The 21,586-nt window shown below is 43.6% G+C and overlaps 1 protein-coding gene across 1 annotated transcript in view; it reads right to left on the bottom strand.

The window, feature by feature from the left end:
* LOC126267439 (locomotion-related protein Hikaru genki-like) overlaps window positions 1–21,586 on the bottom strand; it is a 422,288-nt gene that overhangs the window by 97,926 nt on the left and 302,776 nt on the right. Inside the window, exon 7 of the mRNA XM_049972705.1 lies at window positions 7,624–7,767. Coding sequence (XP_049828662.1) covers window positions 7,624–7,767 — 144 coding nt within the window. The remainder of the gene's footprint in view (window positions 1–7,623; window positions 7,768–21,586) is intronic.

The raw sequence follows: 21,586 nt of genomic DNA, 5'->3' as shown, positions 1-21,586 counted from the left end.
TGAGCTACAACAAGCTTCAAAAACATAATGTAAATAAGAATCAATACAAGGACTCTTAAAGATTTAGTTCAGAGGTCATGTCGTTTCTTTTCTAAAAATTCTATAGGGAAAAGTTTAAATGCAATTGAGCTGTAACTTATCTGTAATTAAAGCCAACTTAACCCCATTCGTATAAAAATTACGAACGTAGTAAATTTATACAAAAAATTACGAACGTAGTAAATTGATGCGCAGCAGTGTTATAAAATAAAAAGTGTCCGAGAAAGTGGACGTTCAGTTGCAGCTACGCTGGCTTAGAGCAGATGACGGTAGATATTCCGCTCCGCTCGTATACAGGATGAGTCAGGAGGAAAGGTACGTTTTTTGATGGGTGAGAGCATTGCTGATTCTGAACAATGCCCAATTCTGAATGATTTCTGAAATAGAAAACTTTTTATGTACATTTCTATTTATTTTCATTGTTTACAACGTAGCACAGTTACATAAAGGAGAGTTGAGGCGAACATTTTGATACAGGACGCTTGTGCTCTATCAAGCTGTAAAACTACCTCAAACTGGCCTCCAAAAGGTACCTAAGCTACAGCAAATTTAATATAGTTTAATTGTGTACTGAGATACTTTTTCGTTGAAATGTGCGGTTTTCGAGTTATTAAAAAAAACGAACAAAAGTGATATTAATCGTGTTCTATATCGGAAACCGTTCGCAATAAGGCATGTGTCACTGAAGTTTTTTGTTCAGAATCACTATTACTATCGCGTCTCATGTACCTCTCCTCCTGACTCACAATGTATAAATCCGTCCTGAGAGGCGGTGAGGCACACTTCGCATCCAGCTATCAATCGGTCTGCGTCAGCCAAACGCCGGCTTACGCGCTGCCTCAAATGACGTCACAGCCAGGCTTCTACTAAACGCATGTTTTCGGTTCAAATAAGAAGTGAAATCGCGTGTACGGTCCACGGCCCTGAATCGCTTAGATTTCACGGAAGTAACTGTTTGTGTGCCCTCCGTAATGTTAACAAAAACGCTTGGCAAGTGGTGAGATTATTTTCAAATTTTATGGCGACCAATTAACTTCGATGATTGTAAGTCAGGGCGAAAGACCACTTAATTCGAACTCATTGTAGAGGTCGCCTCTGAACTGCTCATAGTACTGGTTTTTTGTACAGACATTGTTATTATTGTTATTTCTTTCCTTTCTCAGAAGTTATGCCTGGTTAAAAGTGGAAAGTGACGCGGAACTTGATCAAGCGTGACTTCCTTTTAACTGTACGGTATATGTTATATTGCATTTAGGAACTTTCGGGTAATTGAACATGTTTCAATAATTACAGATTTCTGTAGTTGTATATATACGTTTGGATGTAGCTGTATTGCATTGATGTACGGGTGGATATTGTGTGGTATGACACCTGTAGTTAACAGTATAATTGGTATAATGTCAACTTTATCCTGATGCTACATGTCCTTGACTTCCTCAGCCAGTTGGATGTATTTTTCAATTTTTTTCTCCTGTTTTCTTCTGTATATTTGTTGTACTGGTTATGGGCATTTCGATTGGTTGTGTTAATTTCTTCTTTGTATTGGTGAGTATGATGTCATGTTTGTTATGTGGTGTTGTTTTATCTGTTATAATGGTTCTGTTAGAGTATAATTTGTATTCATCATTCTCTAGCACATTTTGTGGTGCATTGTTGCATGTGGGAAGGTGATGTTTTATTAGTTTATGTTGTATGGCAAGTTGTTGGTGTATTATTTTTGCTACATTGCCATGTCTTCTGGGGTATTCTGTATTTGTTGGTATTGTGCATCCGCTTGTGATGTGATTTACTGTTTCTTTTTGTTGTTTGCAAAGTCTGCATTTATCTGTTGTGGTATTGGGATCTTTAATAATATACTTGCTATAATATCTGGTGTTTATTGTTTGATCCTGTATTGCAATTATGAATCCTTCCGTCTCACTGTATGTATTGCCTTTTCTTACCGATGTGTTGGATGCCTCTTGATCGATGTGTGGCTGTGTTAGATGATACGGGTGCTTGCCATGTAGTGTTTTCTTTTTCCAATTTACTTTCTTCGTATATGTTGATGTTATGTGATCTAAAGGCATGTAGAAGTGGATATGAAATTGCAACGTTGTAGCCAATGTATTTATATGAGTGATTGCTTTGTGTATTTTGCTAGTTTCTGCTCGTTCTATAGAGAATTTTCTTAAATTGTCTACCTGTCCATAATGTAGATTTTTTATGTCGATAAATCCCCTTCCTACTTCCTTTCTGCTTAATGTGAATCTTTCTGTTTCTGAATGTATATTATTATTATTTTTATCAGAAATAGTACCATGTTGTGAGTGTGAGTATGTTAATCAGTAAGAACTAAAATTTTTATTTATAATCTTAGTTTCTGACATGAGTGAGGGAACGGAGAGAACTAAACACTTTCGTTCAGTGAGTACAAGAAGAATGTAGACCTGCAGACTGGAAATTATGGTCTGTATGTTCCCCATCTCTTTCAGGCTGAAACAAAAGCAGTTTTGAGACTCTCGTAAAAAACCGTGAACATTCTTGTATTTATTACTATTATCCATCCGCCGCCCCACATATCCCAATAAGAAATAAGAAATTACTTAAGTAAATTACGTGTTATAACTTAACTGTACTTGTTAAATGAGATACTTCGCGTATCGACCTCACGCTTAGATGCAACACTGCACTCTTCTCTGCAGTGACAATACAAATTCTTTTTAACGACCCGGATAATGTAGTAAATCTAGACAATTCGGTACAGTTCGCTGCTCCATTTCTTTAAATGGTTCAAATGGCTCTGAGCACTATGAGACGTAACATCTGAGGTCGTCAGTCCCCTAGAACTTAAAACTACTTAAACCTAACTAATCTAAGGACATGGCACACATCCATGCCCGAGGCAGGATTCCAACCTGCGACCGTAGCGGTCGCACAGTTCCAGATGGAAGCACCTAGAACCGCTCGGCTCCATTTCTTCAAACACATCAATGAGATAGCTGTATATACCACTTTTGAGTGACCCCAGACAGAAAATGTAGAGAAATGGAATCAAGTGGCCTTGGTGGGTAAGTGCTTCAGATATCCATCATGGACTAAAATAGGGCCTTAGATGTCTTACGTCAACTGAGGATGGAGGATGTATCTGTGCCACATCATGGAACACTACAATCCCAGTTTGCGTTATGGATGCGACTGGATCCGAATTGCATGGGGACTATTTAGAATAAGTGACATTTCAAATACGTACTAACCTGGACAATGCACCACATTGGAGTAAGTGGCGTTTCATTATTACGCATTCACAGTTGGACTCTTATTTATTGGAACGTTTTTGCTTCTGATACCGTGTACTTTAGACAGTGTCAGTATATTAATTGCGATACATCTTTCATACTACAGAAGAGCCAAGGAAACTGGTATACCTGCCTAATATCGTGTAGGACCTCCGTAACATGACGTGGCATGGACTCCGCTAATGTCTAAAGAAGTGCTGGAGGGTACTGACACCCTTAATCCTGCAGTGCTGTCCATAAAACATACGGGTACAAGGGGATGGAGATCTCTTCTGAACAGCACGGTGCAAGGCATCCCAGATATGCTCAGCAATGTTCATGTCTGGTGAGTTTGGTGGCCAGAGGAAGTGTATAAACTCAGACGAGTGTTCCTGGAGCCACTCTGTAGCAATTCTGGACGTGTGGGGTGTCGCACTGTCCTGCTGGAATTGTCCAGGTCCGTCAGAATGCACTATAGACATGAATGGATGCTTACATATGTTTGAGCTGTCCGGATTGTATCTAGACGTATCAGGAGTCCCACATCACACCAACTGCACACGCCCACGCCATTACAAAGACTCCACCAGCTTAAACAGTCCAGTGCTGACATGCAGGTTCCATGGATTCATGAGGTTGTCTCCATACCCGTACACGTTCATCCGCTCGATATAGTATGAAAGGAACCCCTCCGACCAGGCAAGATGTTTCCAGTTATCAACAGTCCAATGTCAGAGTTGACTGGCTCAGGCGAGGCGTAAATCTCTGTGTCGCGCAGTCAACAAGGGTTCGCAAGTAGGCATTCAGCTCCGAAAGTCCATAATGATGATGTTCCGTTGAATGGTTCACATGCTGACACTTGTTGATGGCCCAGCATTGAAATCTAAAGTAATTTGTGGAAGGGTTGCACTTCTATCACACTGATCGATTCTCTTCAGTCGTCGGTGCTCTCGTTCTTGCAGGATCTTTTTCCGGCCGCAGCGATGCCGGAGATATGATGTTTTACCTGATTTCTCATATTCACGGTGCACTCGTGAAATGGTCGTAATGGGAAATCTCCACTTCATCGCTACTTTGGAGATACTGGGTCCCATCGCTCGTGTGCAGGCTATAAACCCATGTTCAAAAACACGTAAATGTGTGCACCGGCAACCGACGTAACAACTGCGCCAGGCACTTGTCTTATATAGGCGTCGCCTACCGCAGCGCCGTATTCTACCTGTTTACATATGTCTGTATGTGAATACGCATGCCTATTCCAGTTTCCTTGGTGCTGCAATGTAGAACCTAAAAGTATCTGCAATTATTTTCGACATTCGGTTCTCGCTACAATCAGTCGATTCGATTATCTAACATACAGTCAGACGTAAACGTAACAGACCAGAAAATATGTGTTTGTGATGTATACCTCGAGGTTCAGCATGTAAAACGTTGAGGATACTCATCTCCCTGTTGTAACTATAATTTACACAGTTAAATAAATGATGGTGGATACTGGTTATTGTGAATTCTCTGCACCAAGTATTTGATTATTTTTCTCGGGATTCTGACAGTGTCGATGATTCCCTTATTCTGCATAATACCTCCTCAACTGATGTACTTGTCCCCTTCCTGTAGTCTATCAAGCAATCACGCATAATACTACTGCTCGGAAAACTTGTAGAAAACCCCTATGTCAGTCGTCACTTCCGATAGAAAGCAAAAATCGTCATCTTATTCAATCATGGCAAGAAACCAGAGGATATACACCTCACGGATATGTTTCAGAACTCGTAGTACAGTCACAGCAAGATAGAAAAAGCCAATTATTAGAAATGCGGACTAATAGCCCATACTGAGTGTCGTACTTGTTTTCAACGTTCGTGTTGGCCACGCATATACACTGTGTGAGCAGACGTGATGGGAAGGCACTGGGCGTAATGTCGGTCGTCAGATGATGAAGCGTGTGCTTTGTGGTAGTCTCCGATCAATCGTGATAGAAATGGATTCCTGATGTCCCACTTCCTGATGTTTCTGACTCACAGCACACGGTCACAATGTGAAGTCCGTTCATCAAGCATTTGTGGTCTTCCTGTGTAGTGGTTAAAGCGTGTGGAAGCTTTATCTCTGAGATACTGAAGATCCACCTTAACAATAATCGTAATTCCTTCATAGTTTGCAAAATGTTAAACCACACCTCTTGCACCGACCATTATCTCATGTTCAAAACCGGCTAACTTGCGACGAACTGCCATGTCCACTTCCCATGTCTCTTTAACAGATATCCCACGTATCGTATCTCTACACAGGCAGTTCAGTAATAGGTATCATACTGGTACATACGAGGAAAAGAGAAACGTTCCCGTGACTTTTGCTCAATTTAATAGAAAGGGCCGTAGAAAACTGGTGAACGTTGCGTCCTGGATGTATTGAAATTAAGAAAGTTTCGTTTAGGATTAATCTTAGATTGCTGAAACCTCGTAAAATATGCGATTGCTGTAGGGTATAAAACAGGACATTTTGTACTTAATTTGGTATGTAACACACAACTGAAGATCTAATAATTGTAATTAACTAATGCATTACCTATGGATTACGATTTCCTTCGAATAAACTGTTGAGTAATAAACTTTATGATGGTTTAGTAGCAATGTAACGTTTCCCACCTTCCCCCTTTAGTGTTCTAGAGATAATGAAATGCATACCGTGAGGTGTTCGTCACTCATGTGGTACGATTGCCCATTTGTATTACTGAAAATGACCCCACATCATGACTTGTATTACTTGTGAAGTATGAAATCTTGTATACAGCTGCACGTTTGCGTAGTTTCTGGTGGCCGTCCGCGGTGCGTGAGCGTTCTTGGCGCTTCAGTCCGTAACCAAGCTGCTGCTACGGTCGCAGGTGCGTATCCTGCCTCGGGCATGGACGTGTGTGAAGTCCTCATGTTAGTTAGGGTTAAGTAGTTCTACGTCTAGGGGACTGATGACCTCAGATGTTAAGTCCCATAGTGCTTAGATCCATTTGAACCATTTTCCAGTTTCTTGTGGAAATATTTGGGATCATTGATGGAATTTACAATGAATGCGCCACGGAATTATATAGTTTACTAGCTCATAGCTACTGAGAGCCTCTTCTGCAGTGAATAGTCCCTTGGCGGCGGAAACGAGAGGTGGCCACATCTGTTTATAAAAGAGGTAATAGATCGGGTACATAGAATCACAGATCAAGAGCGCTCATCTCCATTTGATGCAAGATCCTAGTGCATGGAGCGGTGGCCACATCTGTTTATAAAAGAGGTAATAGATCGGGTACATAGAATCACAGATCAAAAGCGCTCATCTCCATTTGATGCAAGATCAAAGTGCATGTCCTAAGCACAAAGATTATGACGTCTGAAAAAATCAGCATGGATACAGATCTGCCTGCTTACGACCATAACCACCTCGTACGACCTTTGGTAAATCCATACCGAACTGAATAGAACAGAATACAGGGTGATTCCGTGATGATGTAACAAACTTTCAGGTATGGTTGATATGAGTTAATATATGAATCTACGATAAGGCATCTTGATTCGGAAACGACCCAGTCGCAATTTATAATCCTTCTGTTGTCTCTGGCACTGAATGTCTCCTGCTGCAAGCTCTTTACTTTCCACATTTTGAGGGGCTGTATAATGGCACAAAATAAGAAAAAATGTGCAGTAAACATGGGACCTAAAGGGTGTATCTTACGAACTACGAGCACTTGTTCACCTTTGGTACTGTGAAACGCATCTCCTCTATTGAAAAAGTGCTTATAGCTCTTAAGGCATGCACTTTAAAATCCACCTTTACCAGACAATTTTTTTCTAGTTTTGGTTCATGCTAACTCTTCTACAAACATGGATAGCAAAGAGCTAGGTCAGCTGTCTGAGGTAAGAGAAAGGTTTTCGCTTACAACTTTCGATTCGGTCGTTTCCGAACCAGTACACTTTACCTCAAACGCATACATTTACCATTCTAACTACCGATGGAAGCTTGTAGCATCATCACGGCATCATCCTCTACAGGGAACTAAGCAACTTCATCGCCGCCAAGGCAACCGTTGGTGAGAGGTAGATTTTATACTTGATTTTAGTGTTGCAGTATGACACATATTAATACTTGAAAGGATTGACACCGGCCTCGCAATCCCACTCTCGTATAGGAATCCCTTTGGTATGTAATACGCACCTGATGCCTGACGGGTGAGGTCAATATACCAGTGCACGTGGAAGCCCGTGGGCCTGGAAGAAGGTCAGCTGGCCTAGATGGCTGCCCTGTTTAGGTATCCCTGCGGTCTCTAAGATTTTAACACGGGACCTACCTGAGGCCTGACAGGTGAGGTTGGTGGGACCCTGCAGGCGGAAGCCCGCGGGGCACTGGAAGACGGCCAGCTGGCCCAGGCGGCTGCCCTCCTTCCGGCTCGTCAGCCGAGTGTCGTCAGTCTCCAGCGGTCCGCAGTGCACGGCTGCAACAGCAACGCATTACATATAGTGACTTAAGGACTGAATTAATAAAGAAGTACAAATATAGAGCTAAGTATAAATAAATCGGGAAAAGCACTTGTCCTTCCCATAAAACATGTTAATACTGCGGCCTATGGAGTCCTCAGTTTGGCAAGGAACGTAGTCCACAAGACATTGCAGGTATCCCACAACCAGTAGAATCCATAAGCTAGACAACAGGTACCGCAGTATTACCAAATAGTGGGGATGTGGATTGCAATGTTTTACCCACTGTTCCAAAGAGTCCCAAACTTCGATAGGATTAACATTGACGGTCAAACCAGGAATTTATACATGCAACCCTTGAATGTAACTTGTGATCCTGCAGGATGGGTATGTTCACCACATTCTTACTATGAACATGTAGAGCAAAAGGTAACCTTTGCCACCTATAACATCGAAGTCAATTTCTGGTTCATGTTCATCAACTTCCAGCCGCGCTGGGTAGCCGAGCGGTCTAAGGCACCTTGTCACAGTTCGAGTCCTCCCTCGGGCATGGGTGTGTGTGTTGTCCTTAAAGTAAGTTAGTTTGCGTTAGGTTAAGTAGTGTGTAAATTTAGCGACCGATTACCTCAGCAGTTTGGTCCCATAATACCTTACCACAAATTTTCCAATCAACTACTTCATCATACTCCGCAAGGCACCGAAGGGCGTGTGGCAGAAGGTGGTACCACTAACTGCCATCTCCAGGGGCAATAATTGAGCGTAGAAGAAAAATTTTCGGTATGTGGGGTGAAGTAATACGTTGTACGATTCTTTCCTGAAAGTACCCTCTCGAAATTTCAGTAGTAAACCTCTCCGATATGCGCGATGTCTCTCTTCTCATATCTGACGCTGGAGTTGGTTGAGTACCTCATTAATGCTCTTGCAGTGACTAAATGATCCCCTGACGACAGGCCCCGCTCTTCATTGGATCTCCTTTATCTTTTCTATTTGGTAACAATCCCAGACCGATGAACGGTACTCGACAGTAGGTTCAACAAGTGCTTTTGTGGACAAGCTACTTTTCCTTACGATTCTTCCTATGAATCTTATATCTGTTTTTCCTTTTATTTGTATTAAGTGTTCATTACACTTAAGGGCACAATGGTTAGTCACTCCTAGATATTTAACGGTGGATATTATTTCCAGAAATTTGTCATCAGTAGTGTAGTCGTACCATAATAGATGTCGCCCCTGTCAGCTGAGCCGTAAGCGAGACAGAATGTCAATCGTAAGGGCCAGAGTTCGATTCCCGGCTGGGTATGAGGTGTTGGGGACTAGGTGTTGTGTTGTCCTAATCATCATCATTATTTCATCCCCATCGACGCATATTTCGCCGAAGTGGCTACAAATCGTAAGACTTGCACCCGGCGAACTGTCTACCCGACGGGAGGCCCTAGTCACATAACATTTACATTTTTACCGTACTATATATTTTTTCTATGCATGTGAACCGTCCGACGGTGAGTTGTAGCATATCGTTATTGCGATGGTTTTTTCTGCACTTTTCACCTTCTTTGATGGCTCGGTTTTTCTCTAGAAACGTCTCATCAGAGGGTTTCTTGTGCAGGTCCTGGTAGGCTATTTGGGTGCCTGTGTGTTGCCGTTGGAGAGACGTGGGTTGCAACGCTTTTGTTGTACGGCGGCTCTCCACGAAGTGCCGGGACTGTTAACGGAGAGTGGTGAGAGAGGCTAGAGCACTCAGCTGTGGAGTGTTCAATGTGGCTGTCACTTGAGTAATAGCGTGAGCCACTTTGCAAATGCTTGACGCAAGTTTGATTCGAAGGACTCTGTCAGCATACTGGAGAACAAGTCAGGGGGCTATGTGGTATTCTGGGATCCTGTGGCGCGGATTCTTGAGGAGCCCGCAGTGAGTTTATCTCGTCACTTTTTCCATGTAACACCATGTGACCACAGTGATACTTCCAGTTTCTCTTGAGAGCTAAGTTATGGTGTGAACACACTTCTTTCGGGTTCTCCAGAAACCGGTACTTCTATCCAAATGTTCTTCCCTGTTTAATGCATTTTAAGGGTCACAATGACGACTAATATTTTTTAAAAAAATCGCACGGGCCAGCGATCTGACAGAGGGGTATGTACCTATGTTTTATTATTTGAGGCAGGATTCTTAAATTAATTAATCTTATGTATTAACTAGCCATTTCATTGTACGTCAGTCTGTTGCAGTTATTACTTCGATATTCAAATTCTGTATACTGTGAAGATTGACAGTAGCAGAAATTTGCTATTTAGTTCTAAATTGACATTGCTGTTTTTTGAACCATCTGAATGAGTGTCTTCTAATACAGTAAATTGCCTCCTATAGGCAGAAAATTTTGAAATGGTTGTCTCTCTTCACAAATTTTATTTCGTATTGGTGTACTTCGGTTTTCAATTCTAAGAGCTGCTCACTAATTGAAAATATGTAACTGCTGTTGTGTTTTCTTTTTCATTTGTTCCTTGCACTGAACTTTGACATACTGCAGTTCACAAAGTTTGATAAATTATACCTAACACCCACGAAAAATCGCAACACCAAAAAGTAATTATGTATAGCAATGAAATTTCACGAAAACATTTGTCCAGGTAACACTAAGTGATTAAGTTGTAAGTTCACGGGTTAATGTAAGCTCGAGGTAAGCCACTGCAAATGTGTAATGTTTGTTCATTCATGTCTGATGTAACCACCACTACGTCGGACACAAATATGCAAAAATGCATCTATTTTGTTGTACAGGTGCCGAATGTCAGTTTGTCGGATTAAGTTCAACTCCTGTTGTACTTGGTTGGTCAGTAAAGGGAAGAATAATTCTGTTTGTGGATGATGCTGAAGTTGTCCGAAGTTGTCTCATTTGTGCTCCATTGGAGACGGATATTCTGATCTAGCAGGCGAAAGCGACATTCCGACATTCTGTAGAGCACATTGAGTTACAAGAGCGGTATTTAGGCGAGCGTTGTTCCCTTGGAGAACACACCCAGCAATCACAATTACTAAAGTGGTCAGGGCTATTTTGCCACGGTAAAATAGATTTCCCTTAAAAACCGACGTTTTATTCCATCTGCGAAGGAAATTTTCAAAGTGTATCGTAGCTTTGTGGAATTTCAGAGTCACACCCTGGCTCGCTATTGGCTACAGAAAAGTCCCGCTTCCACGAGCTTGCGCGGAGTGGCGTGACATGTTTCGAATACGCGAGCTCAACTGGCCGTTTCGACTGCCATCGTCCGCTATTGCTACCATACCATGGTGGAAGACAGGTACACATCTTCTTCAGCACTGGCATCCAAATGTCATTTAATTTCACAACCTCCTCTTTCCTAATGAAATTCCTGGGGTGCTTTGCAATCTCTATGGCCTTTCTACATTTTCTATCATGGTATTCGCTTGTTGCTGCCAGCACTTCAGTCACATCAAAATTAATCATGTGGTCTCCTGGCTGTAAGGCATGTTCCGCAACATCTGATCTTTCAGTCTCCCCTCTTCTGCAGTTACCCTCATGCACTTCGAGTCGTTTTTTGACAGATATTTTTGTAGCACCCACGTACACCTCCGCACAACTACACGGAATCCTATATATCCCAGCGTTTTTCAGCGGGTATCGAGCATCCTTGGCCATTTTAGGTAATCTTGTATCTTCCGTGTAGTCGTATAGATTACCGCGATGTTCCGCTTTTTCAAGATTTTTCCTATGCCGTCAGTCACGTCCTTAATGGATGGCAGGAAAACTTTCGATTTCTCTGGCACTTCAGCATCGGTATAATTCCTATGAGTTCATCTTAACGCTCTATTCACCTCAGAAAACGAAAAACCACTTTAGATTAATGCATTGGTGAGATGTATTAATTCTGCGTCAAGCTGCACTGGTTCGCAGATTTTCCTTGCTCTATCCGCCAACGTTTTAATGTTGCCTCGCTTTTGTTGTTGGTGGTAGTTCGAATCCCGGTGTAGGTAACGGTCTGTGTGCGTGGGTTTCCGGTAAACTATGTGGCCCAAGCTACCATTTTCTTTCTTGAAAACTAAGTACATGAAAAAACTTCAGTATTACGCTTGTCTCCGCTTCCTTGGTAAACGAATCGTCGGAGGGATCCCGTTCAGATGTTTGATGAAAACGATCCAGTTCCTCCCTGCCATGCCGCCAGAAAATATACATACCACCTACGTAACGGAATAAGATATTCGGTTTCTTGTTCGCAGGTTTCAGTGCTTGCTCTTCTAAGTTTTCCATAAAGATGTGCGCTATAACCGGCCTTAAGGGTCTCCTCATAGCTCCATCATCCGTCTGTTCATAGAACTCTTCGTTCCATTTGAAATACGTGGTTGTGAGGCAATATTTAAATAGTTATGAAACGTTGGGAGGAAAAAGCTGATTCAGCTGTTGCTACATTTCATGGAGTTGAACCATACTGAACAGCGACAACACATGGAAACTAAATAATATGTCCTCCGACTATACCACTATGTCGTTTAATTTACTGATAAAATGTGTCAAATTATTGATATCCGAATCCGATCAACCCATATATGGTCGAAACCATGTTGTCAAGAACTTGGGAACGAACAGATGGGCAAACTAACAGCACTCACTATAGGTCTTAGAGGAACATTTTCGTTGTGCAACTTCGGCAGTGCATAAAATCTAGTGCTAGGGCAACTGAAATGAAGAGACTTTTCTGAACGCCCTGATAGATAGAGGACGTCTTTGTTAACCACCTAACAGTTCTATCAACGATTTCAGATATCATGAAAGGCTGTACAGAGAGGCCATAGATATTACAAAACACCGTACGAATTTCAACATGAAGGTGGAAATGTGTACCGGCTGTCCACCGTGGGATGATAGCAATGGCGGAGGACGGCAGTCGACAATGGCCAATTGTGCTCATGTATTCAAAACATGTGACATCACACCACTAGGTGGAAGCTCGTGGAAGCTCAATTATGCTGTAGCCAGTAGCGAACCAGATTGTGATTCGTACATTCAACAAAACTATGATACCCCTTGAAAATTTCCTCCGCAGATGGCGACGAAATATCGGGTTTTAGAGTGAAATTCATTCGACCATGGCATAATAGCCCCGTACGTTTTATTAAATGTGGCAATTCCGGTCGTGAAAGTTTACATTTCAGTCCTTGGAATGGTATTCGTGAATGGCAGCACAACTGGTCGAATCACCAGTTTGACGTACAAATTTGCAGTCATACGGTGCGTGCGATAACGACGAGAGTGATCCTGCTGTCATACGAACGCATCCCTGACCTTAGCTCCAGGTGTATGTTCAGTGTGTCTAATACGCGGAACGATTTGGCTGCAGGCCATCAACTGACCTTCTTCTAACCAAAACATGGCTTTACCTGGCACCGAGGCACAACCAGCTCTCATCAGAAAAAAAAAACAACATACCTTTACCCCACTCTCCACTAACTCTCGCTTGAGATCAGTAAAGTTACAAATGGAGGTGTTTCGAGATCAGAGGAATGCATACTACACAGCTTCTGGCTCGGAGCCGCCCTTGAAGTAAGCGATTTGGTACAGTTCGTTGTGTCACTGTGGAGCCAACCGTTGCTGCCAGTGCTGCTGCAGATGCAGTACGATGAGGCAGAACCATGTGCCGAATATGATGATCTTCCCTCCTGGTAGTACCACGTGCGCGTGCGGAGCCCGGTTTTCTTGCTCGAAGGTAACAACGGTCACGAGCATTACAGCCTGTATTTGAAGCAAATCTGAATAACATCCTCGTAGTGGCGCTAGTAGCGCAACTCTTAAGCAACTGGCTTGAATTTTGAAACGATATTATCTATCATTTGCAAAAACACACCTACCAACTTTCGTTTATGTAGCGCAGCGTCTCATCTACATCTACATCATTCTCCGCAAGCCACCTAATGCTGTGTGGCGGAGGGTACTTTCGGTACCACCGTCTGACCCCTTCCTTGACGTACCGATTCTTTCCGTCAGTTAAACGGTGATTTCATATTAGTTTGGTTAGATGGAAATGATGTAACTGGATTACGTCAAGATTTCAGTTTTGTTGGTGAACTCAGAGTTTAAACGCTAATAGCCATGTGTTGAGTTTTGTTTACGTTCAAGGTAACCTGAGTGAGTGGGTCCAAGTTATGTTACGAAACACACCTCCAAAACATCAGAAAACTACTTCCACCACCCGCATAACTTGGAACTAAACGCCTCACTTCGCCGTCGCTGCAGCCGCGGTTTGCATAGAGCCGGAAGCGTATCTCTTCCGACCACGCTGTCCACTTGCAGTCAGCAACAGTTCACGTTCTGCGTAGGTTGTCCGTTCACATAGGGACAGTTTTATGCTCACTTATGGGCAATGGTGTCTGGCAGGTTGCACAACCTAAAACATCCATTACCTGCACAATGGGTCCGTCAGAGATGGTCGCTCAGAAGCTGCTGGAGACTGACCTGTATTCACTGACAGAAGTAATTCCTGTCGGGTATGAAAAAGCCTAGTAGGAACTGTAATGAAGTAAATAAAAGATTTCTGTTTCACAACATGGTTCATAAGCGAGTTTGCTATTCACAAAACCGATTACCAGCAAATGTTCCTGCAACATATTTTCAGATCGTTTAACCGAGAAAACCAAAGGGTACCTGTTACCGGATCACCTTCTTTTCATCATCGTTTCGTTCACAAAATTTTACAGTCTGTCCGATGGACTTAATAAACTAACTTCAATGTAGCTCTCGATATCACAGTATCACAAAAATATAGTTTACCTAACGAATCAAAAAATATGTAGTATAAATTAACAATGAGGTTATAAAACCTGCTGATGAGTTTATTTATTGAAGGCAACCACAGGCAACGACTAGACTGATAGCAACAGGAGCAAAAAGAAAAATATAAATGTTTTAGTGTGTTTTTCGTTTGGGCAGGGTTTTAATAAGCTTTAGATACGTCTGAAATGGCAATATTACTATCAGTATGTGTTAGAAAATTTAATTTAGGACACTGAGACTTGTACTTGGATTACTAAATGCATTTAAACATTGAGGATTGAGCAGCGAGAAGAAGAGAGATGAAAGTTTGCAGCTAACAGGAGGGACAGAAGAACAGCTAAATGGTTCAGGTTAACTGAGTTAGGGCTAAGAAAAAGCAGGAACAACGTCGATGAGATTAGCTGAAGACAATAAGGGGCAAGAGAGGCAAGGGTAGGACTAGTACGGAGTACTTCTTAAGTTGCTGACAATGACGTTGATGATAGTGAATGCCTCTCCATTAGAAATTAGTGGTTTCAGAATAACCATGAAAAACGCTTTTCCGCTTAAGCAAAGATTATTTGTTGTATAAAACCAAGGACGACTCGTGTGAAGTGCATAATTAAGATTGTCAACTGTGTTCAAAGAAACTACCTTAACGCATTAGTTTCGTGAATTTTTCTCGTCATTGTCGTGATACATGAACATTTTCGGCTTACTTGTCGCATCAAATCTGGTTACAGTTTCGAGCTATAGACGAAATACTGCACCTGTTCATTATAAGGAACAAGTGACTGTCATGGCAACTGCTGTCATCATCGTTTATAACCTGTACATGACTTGTCATTGATCGGCGTACATCGTCATTATGTCATGATGCCAGAGGTTGTGTCCATGTCTGTACTGGTGCTGTCATGGTGTTCATAGGAACGTAAGGTTCAATGGTTCAAATGGCTCTGAGCACTATGGGACTTAACATCTGCGGTCATCAGTCCCCTAGAACTTAGAACTGCTTAAATCTAACTAACCTAAGGACATCACACACATCCGTGCCTGAGGCAGGATTCGAACCTGCGACCGTAGCAGTCGCGCGGTTCCGGACTGAGCGCCTAGAACCGCGAGCACCGCGGCAGGCAGGAACGTAAAGGATTCAGCCCATTTTTCTGTGTCTCGCAACCGCGCACTACTAAATTAAATTTGCGGTCCTGTTTGAAGCTGTTATCGCTGGTCTTTACTGCTTCTTCAGTAACGGAATCGCAGAATGTAGAAGCTTCTCAGAAGACTCTAGTTCCATGACACATTTATCTTGGTTTATTTGTGAACTGTGTTCACGTGCTGATTTCAAGTGTTCTCGAATTTTAATGTGCATTTGGTGCTCTGCACAGAGGTTTATAACGTTACGGATAAATTGGCTGATGTAGTTGTGTTGCGATCGCAAAGAGTCTTATAACTTCCAGGGAACTTGAGCTGAAGACAGACCCTGACCAGGTTGAAGCGTGTCCTTTACCTTCTTGGGAGAACGAAAAATAGGCACATTAAAGATCGAGAACTCGAGAAATCTGCAGTTGCTGAACAGTCACACAAATAAACACACAACAATGTTTGTCCACGCTTCTACACAGACAGAGTACGATATTAAACGAGCAGTAGACATTATAATATGTGGGAACTACTCCAGTCGGGACTGCGAATACATTTTAGCAGTTGGGGCAAAAATGCAGAAAAACGTATTGGATCGTTCACACTCCTAGGAGAGCGCTACCACCACCAGTACAGATTTGAACACTGTCTTTGGCAGTATGATTTCACATAAAAGTTGTGCACTGATCAGCCAGAACATTATGACCACCTACCTAGCAGCCGGCATGCCCTCCTTGGAAACGGATAACAGCAGCGACATGTCGTGGAATGGAAGGAATGAGGCCTTGGCAGGTCGCTGGAGGGTGTTGGAACGACATCTGGTCACACAAGTCACCTAATTCCCATAAATTACCTGAAGGGGGCGATGAACTGTGACGCCACTTTCGATCACATCCCACACGTGTTCGATCGGGTTCAGAACTGTCGAAATGGGAGGCCAGCACATTTACTGGAACTCGCCACTTTGTTCCTCAGACCACTCCACCATACTCCTGGCTTTGTGCCATTGCGCACTGTATTGTTGAAAAATACTAATGTCGGGAACAAGATCGTCATGAAGGGATGTACGTGGACATTTTAAGTCGAAGTTACCGATGTCGTGTTGTTAACATTGGCGCATGCGTGGGTCGTCGGCTGCTGATGCTCATCGAGAGGAGTGTTCGGTGCACTTTGTGTTTAGAAAACCTTTTCCTCTGCCAAGCACTAAAGTCTGATGTTAATGCCGCCACAGTTCACCGCCTGTCCCGTTTTACCAGTCTGCGCAGCCTACAACGTCCGACTTCTGTAATGAGGGGTGGCCGCCGAACTCCTACGACGTCTACAAGTGATTACGCGCTGGTTTCGCCACTTGTTAAAGACTCTCACCACAGATCTCCACGAACACCCAACAAGTCGGGCATGTTCCTAAATGCTCTTGCCAAGCCTCCGCGCCAACACAGTTTCTCCTCAGTCGGACACAGATCGTGCGCCTTCCCCATTGCACACACGGACAGCACGCTCACCGATCTACATCTTTTTTTTTTTTTTTTTTTTTTTTTGTCATCAGTCTACTGACTGGCTGACTGGTTTGATGCGGCCCGCCACGAATTCCTTTCCTCTACATCTACATCTACATTTATACTCCGCAAGTCACCCAACGGTGTGTGGCGGAGGGCACTTTACGTGCCACTGTCATTACCTCCGTTTCCTGTTCCAGTCACGTATGGTTCGCGGGAAGAACGACTGCCGGAAAGCTTTAGTGCGCACTCAAATCTCTCTAATTTTACATTCGTGATCTCCTCGGTAGGTACAAGTAGAGGGAAGCAATATATTCGATACGTCATCCAGAAACGCACCCTCTAAAAACCTGGACAGCAAGCTACCCCGCGATGCAGAGCACCTCTCTTGCAGAGTCTGCCTTGATTTTGCTAAACATCTCCGTAACGCTATCACGCTTACCAAATAACGCTGTGACGAGACGCCCCACTCTCCTTTGGATCTTCTCTACCACCTCTGTCAACCCGACCTGGTACGGATCCACACTGATGAGCAATACTCAATTATAGGTCGAAAGAGTGTTTTGTAAGCCACCTCCTTCGTTGATGGACTACATTTTCTAAGGACTCTCCCAATGAATCTCAACCTGGTACCCGCCTTACCAACTATTAATTTTATGTGATCATTCCACTTCAAATCGTTCCGCACGCATACTCCCAGATATTTTACAGAAGAAAACTGTTACCAGTGTTTGTTCCGCTATCGTATAATCATACAATAAAGTGTCCTTCTTTCTATGTATTCGCAATACATTACATTTGTCTATGTTAAGGGTCAGTTGCCACTCCCTGCACCAAGTGCAGATCTTCCTGCATTTTGCTGCAATTTTCCAATGCTGCAACTTCTCTGTATACTACAGCATCATCCGCGAAAAGCCGCATGCAACTTCCGACACTATCTACTAAGCCATTTATATATATTGTGAAAAGTAATGGGCCCATAACACTCCCCCGTGGCACGCCAGAGGTTACTTTAACGTCTATAGACGTCTCCCCATTGAGAATAACATGCTGTCTTCTGTTTGCTAAAAACTCTTCAATTCAGCACACAGCTGGTCTGATATTCCGTAGGAACTTACTTTGTTTATCAGGCGACAGTGCAGAACTGTATCGAACGCCTTCCGGAAGTCAAGGAAAATGGCATCTATCTGGGAGCCTGTATGTAATATTTTCTGGGTCTCATGAACAAATAAAGCGTGTTGGGTCTCACACGATCGCTGTTTCCGGAATCAGTGTTGATTCCTACAGAGTAGATTCTGGGTTTCCAGAAATGACATGATACGCTAGCAAAAAACATGTTCCAAAATTCTACAACTGATCGAGGTCAGAGATATTGGTGTATAGTTTTGAGCATCTGCTCGACGACCCTTCTTGAAAACTGGAACTACCTGTGCTCTTTTCCAATCATTTGGAACCTTCCGTTCCTTTAGGGACTTTCCGTACACGGCTGTTAGAAGTGGGACAAGTTCTTTCGCGTACTCTGTGTAGAATCGAACTGGTATCCCTCCAGGTCCAGTGGACTTTCCTCTGTTGAGTGATTTCAGTTGCTTTTCTATTCCTTGGACACTTATTTCGATGTCAGCCATTTTTTCGTTCGTGCGAGGATTTAGACAAGGAACTGCAGTACGATCTGTCTCTGTGAAACAGTTTCGGAAAAAGGTGTTTAGTATTTCAGCTTTACGCGTGTCATCCTCTCTTTCAATGCCATTATCATACCAAAGTGACTAGATGTGCTGTTTCGATCCACTTACTGATTTAAAGTAAGACCAGAACGTCCTAGGATTTTCTGTCAAGTCGGTACATACAATTTTACTTACGAATTCACTGAACGCTTCACGCATAGTCCTCCTTACGATAATCTGTTTGCCTAAGAAGTTTTGACTGCGTTTATATTTGCAGCGAAGCTCTATTTGCTTTCGCAGTAGTTTCCTAAATTTGTTGTTGAACCACGGTGGGTTTTTTCTCGTCCCTTACAGTTTTACTCAGCACGTACCTGTCTGAAACGCATTTTACGCTTGCCTTGAACTTTTTCCATATTAACTCAACATTGTCAGTGTCGCAACAGAAATTTTCGTTTTGATCTGTTAGGTAGTCAGAAATCTGCCTCCTATTACTCTTGCTAATAGGATAAGCCTTCCTCCCTTTTTTTTATATTCTTATTTACTTCCTTATTCAGGGATGCTGCAACGGCCTTATGATCACTGATTCCCTGTTCTGTGCATACAGAGTCGAAAAGTTCGTGTCTGTTTGTTATCAGTAGGTCAAAGTTGTTACCTCCACGAGTCGGTTCTCTGTTTAATTGCTCGAGGCAATTTTCGGTTAGTGCACTCAGTATAATGTCACTCGATGCTCTGACCTTACCATCCGTCCTAAACATCTGAGTGTCCCAGTCTATATCGAGTAAATGCTCCGCCTAAAACTATGACATGCTGAGAAAATTTATGTGAAATGTATTCCAAATGTTTTCTCAGTTGTTCTGCCACTAATGCTACTGAGTCGGGAGGTCGGCAAAAGGAGCCAATTATCAACCTAGCTCGGTTGTTGTGTGTAACCTCCACCCGTAACATTTCACAGGAACTATCCACTGCTACTTCACTACAGGATAAACTACTACTAACAGCGACAAACCCGCCACCACCGGTTGCATGCAGTCTATCTTTTCTAACCACCGTCTGTGCCTTTGTAAAAATTTCGGCCGAATTTATCACTGGCTTCAGCCAGCTTTCTGTACCTATAACGATTTCAGCTTCGGTGCTTTCTATCAGCACTTGAAGTTCCGGTACTTGACCAATGCAGCTTCGACAGTTTATAATTACAATACCGATTGCTACTTGGTCCCCGCATATCCGGACTTTGCCCCGCACCCTTTGAGGCTGTTGCCCTATCTGTACTTGCCCGAGGCCATCTAACCTCTAAAAACCGCCCAGTCCACGCCACACAACCCCTGCTGCCCGTGTTGCCGCGTGCTGTGTGTAGTGGACTCGTGACCTGTCCAATAGATTCCGAAATCCCACCATCCTATGGCGCAAGTCGAGGATTCTGCAGCCCACACGGTCGCAGAACCGTCTCAGCCTCTGATTCAGACCCTCCACTCGGCTCTGCACCAAAGGTCCGCAGTCAGTCCTGTCGACGATGCTGCAGATGGTGAGCTCTGCATTCATACCGCTAGCGAGACTGGCAGTCTTTACCAAATCAGGTAGCCGCCGGAAGCCAGAGAGGATTTCCTCCGATCCATAGCGACATACATCATTGGTAGCTACATGAGCGACCACCTGCAGATGGGTGCGCCCTGTACCCTTCATGGCATCCGGGAGGACCCTTTCCACATCTGGAATGACTCCCCCCGGTATGCATATGGAGTTCACATTGCTCCCTTGCAGCCGTATCCCTAAGGGGCCCAATTACGCGCCTGACGTTGGAGCTCCCAACTACCAGTAAGCCTACTCTCTGCTACCGCCCGGATCTTGCAGACTGAGGGCAACCTCTGGAACAGTACAAGCAGCCATGTCCAGCAGAAGATTAGTATCAGCTGGAGACAGAGCCTGCAAATGGTTCGTCAGACTAACTGGAGAGGCCTTTGTTCAGCCTTCCGGAATTTCTTTCGCCCCTTGCCACACCTTGAGACGACCTCCCATTGTACCATGGGTGAGAGGTCAACCTCAATGTGGGCAGTATCCCGGGCAGCCACAGCCATAGTCGATTGAGGGATGCGTGAGACGAGCTGGTCGTCCCCGACAAACTACCGTCCGGACCCCACAGTGGTGTCCATCGGCAACAGCCTCAAGCTGTGTGACTGAAGCCATCACTGCCTGAAGCTGGGAGCGGAGGGATGCCAAATCTGCCCGCATCCGAACATAGCAGTCGCAGTCCCTATGCATGCTAAATACTGTTGTGCAAAGAACGTCTGAGCTAATCTACATACACCGTGGTCGTGTGTCTGAGCAGCAGTCATTTCTCGCCCGGCGACGCTACTATATCCTGTTCCTGACAAAGACAATGGAGAAAACTGTTCTCCAATTTGCCTTTACATATAAACCGAAAACCATGTTTTGTACAATAACTTCGTCGCAGGATCTCAAATTTGCGTTTCAAATTTGAAAGTTAATTCTTCCATATTTATGATGTATCGCAGGTATGGTAGGGCTGTGGTGTTCGATTGGAGGTATCACTTACCGGGCTGTTCCCGAACTCTGGCGGAGTTTGGCTGGGAAAGGAGTGAACAGCACTTTGGGAGAGGACCCAGAATGTACGATATTGCTGAAGCAGCCTGCAGGTGTGGCCGAGCGATTCTAGGCGCTTCAGTCTGGAACCGCGCAACCGCTAGGGTCGCAGGTTCGATACCTGCCTCGGGCATGAGTATGTGTAATGTCCTTAGGTTGGTTAGGTTTACGTAGTTCTAAGTTCTA

This window comes from Schistocerca gregaria, chromosome 4 (genome assembly GCF_023897955.1).
Source record: "Schistocerca gregaria isolate iqSchGreg1 chromosome 4, iqSchGreg1.2, whole genome shotgun sequence".
In the NCBI taxonomy this organism is placed as follows: Eukaryota; Metazoa; Arthropoda; class Insecta; order Orthoptera; family Acrididae; genus Schistocerca; species Schistocerca gregaria.
This window is presented reverse-complemented; position numbering and strand designations above follow the sequence as displayed.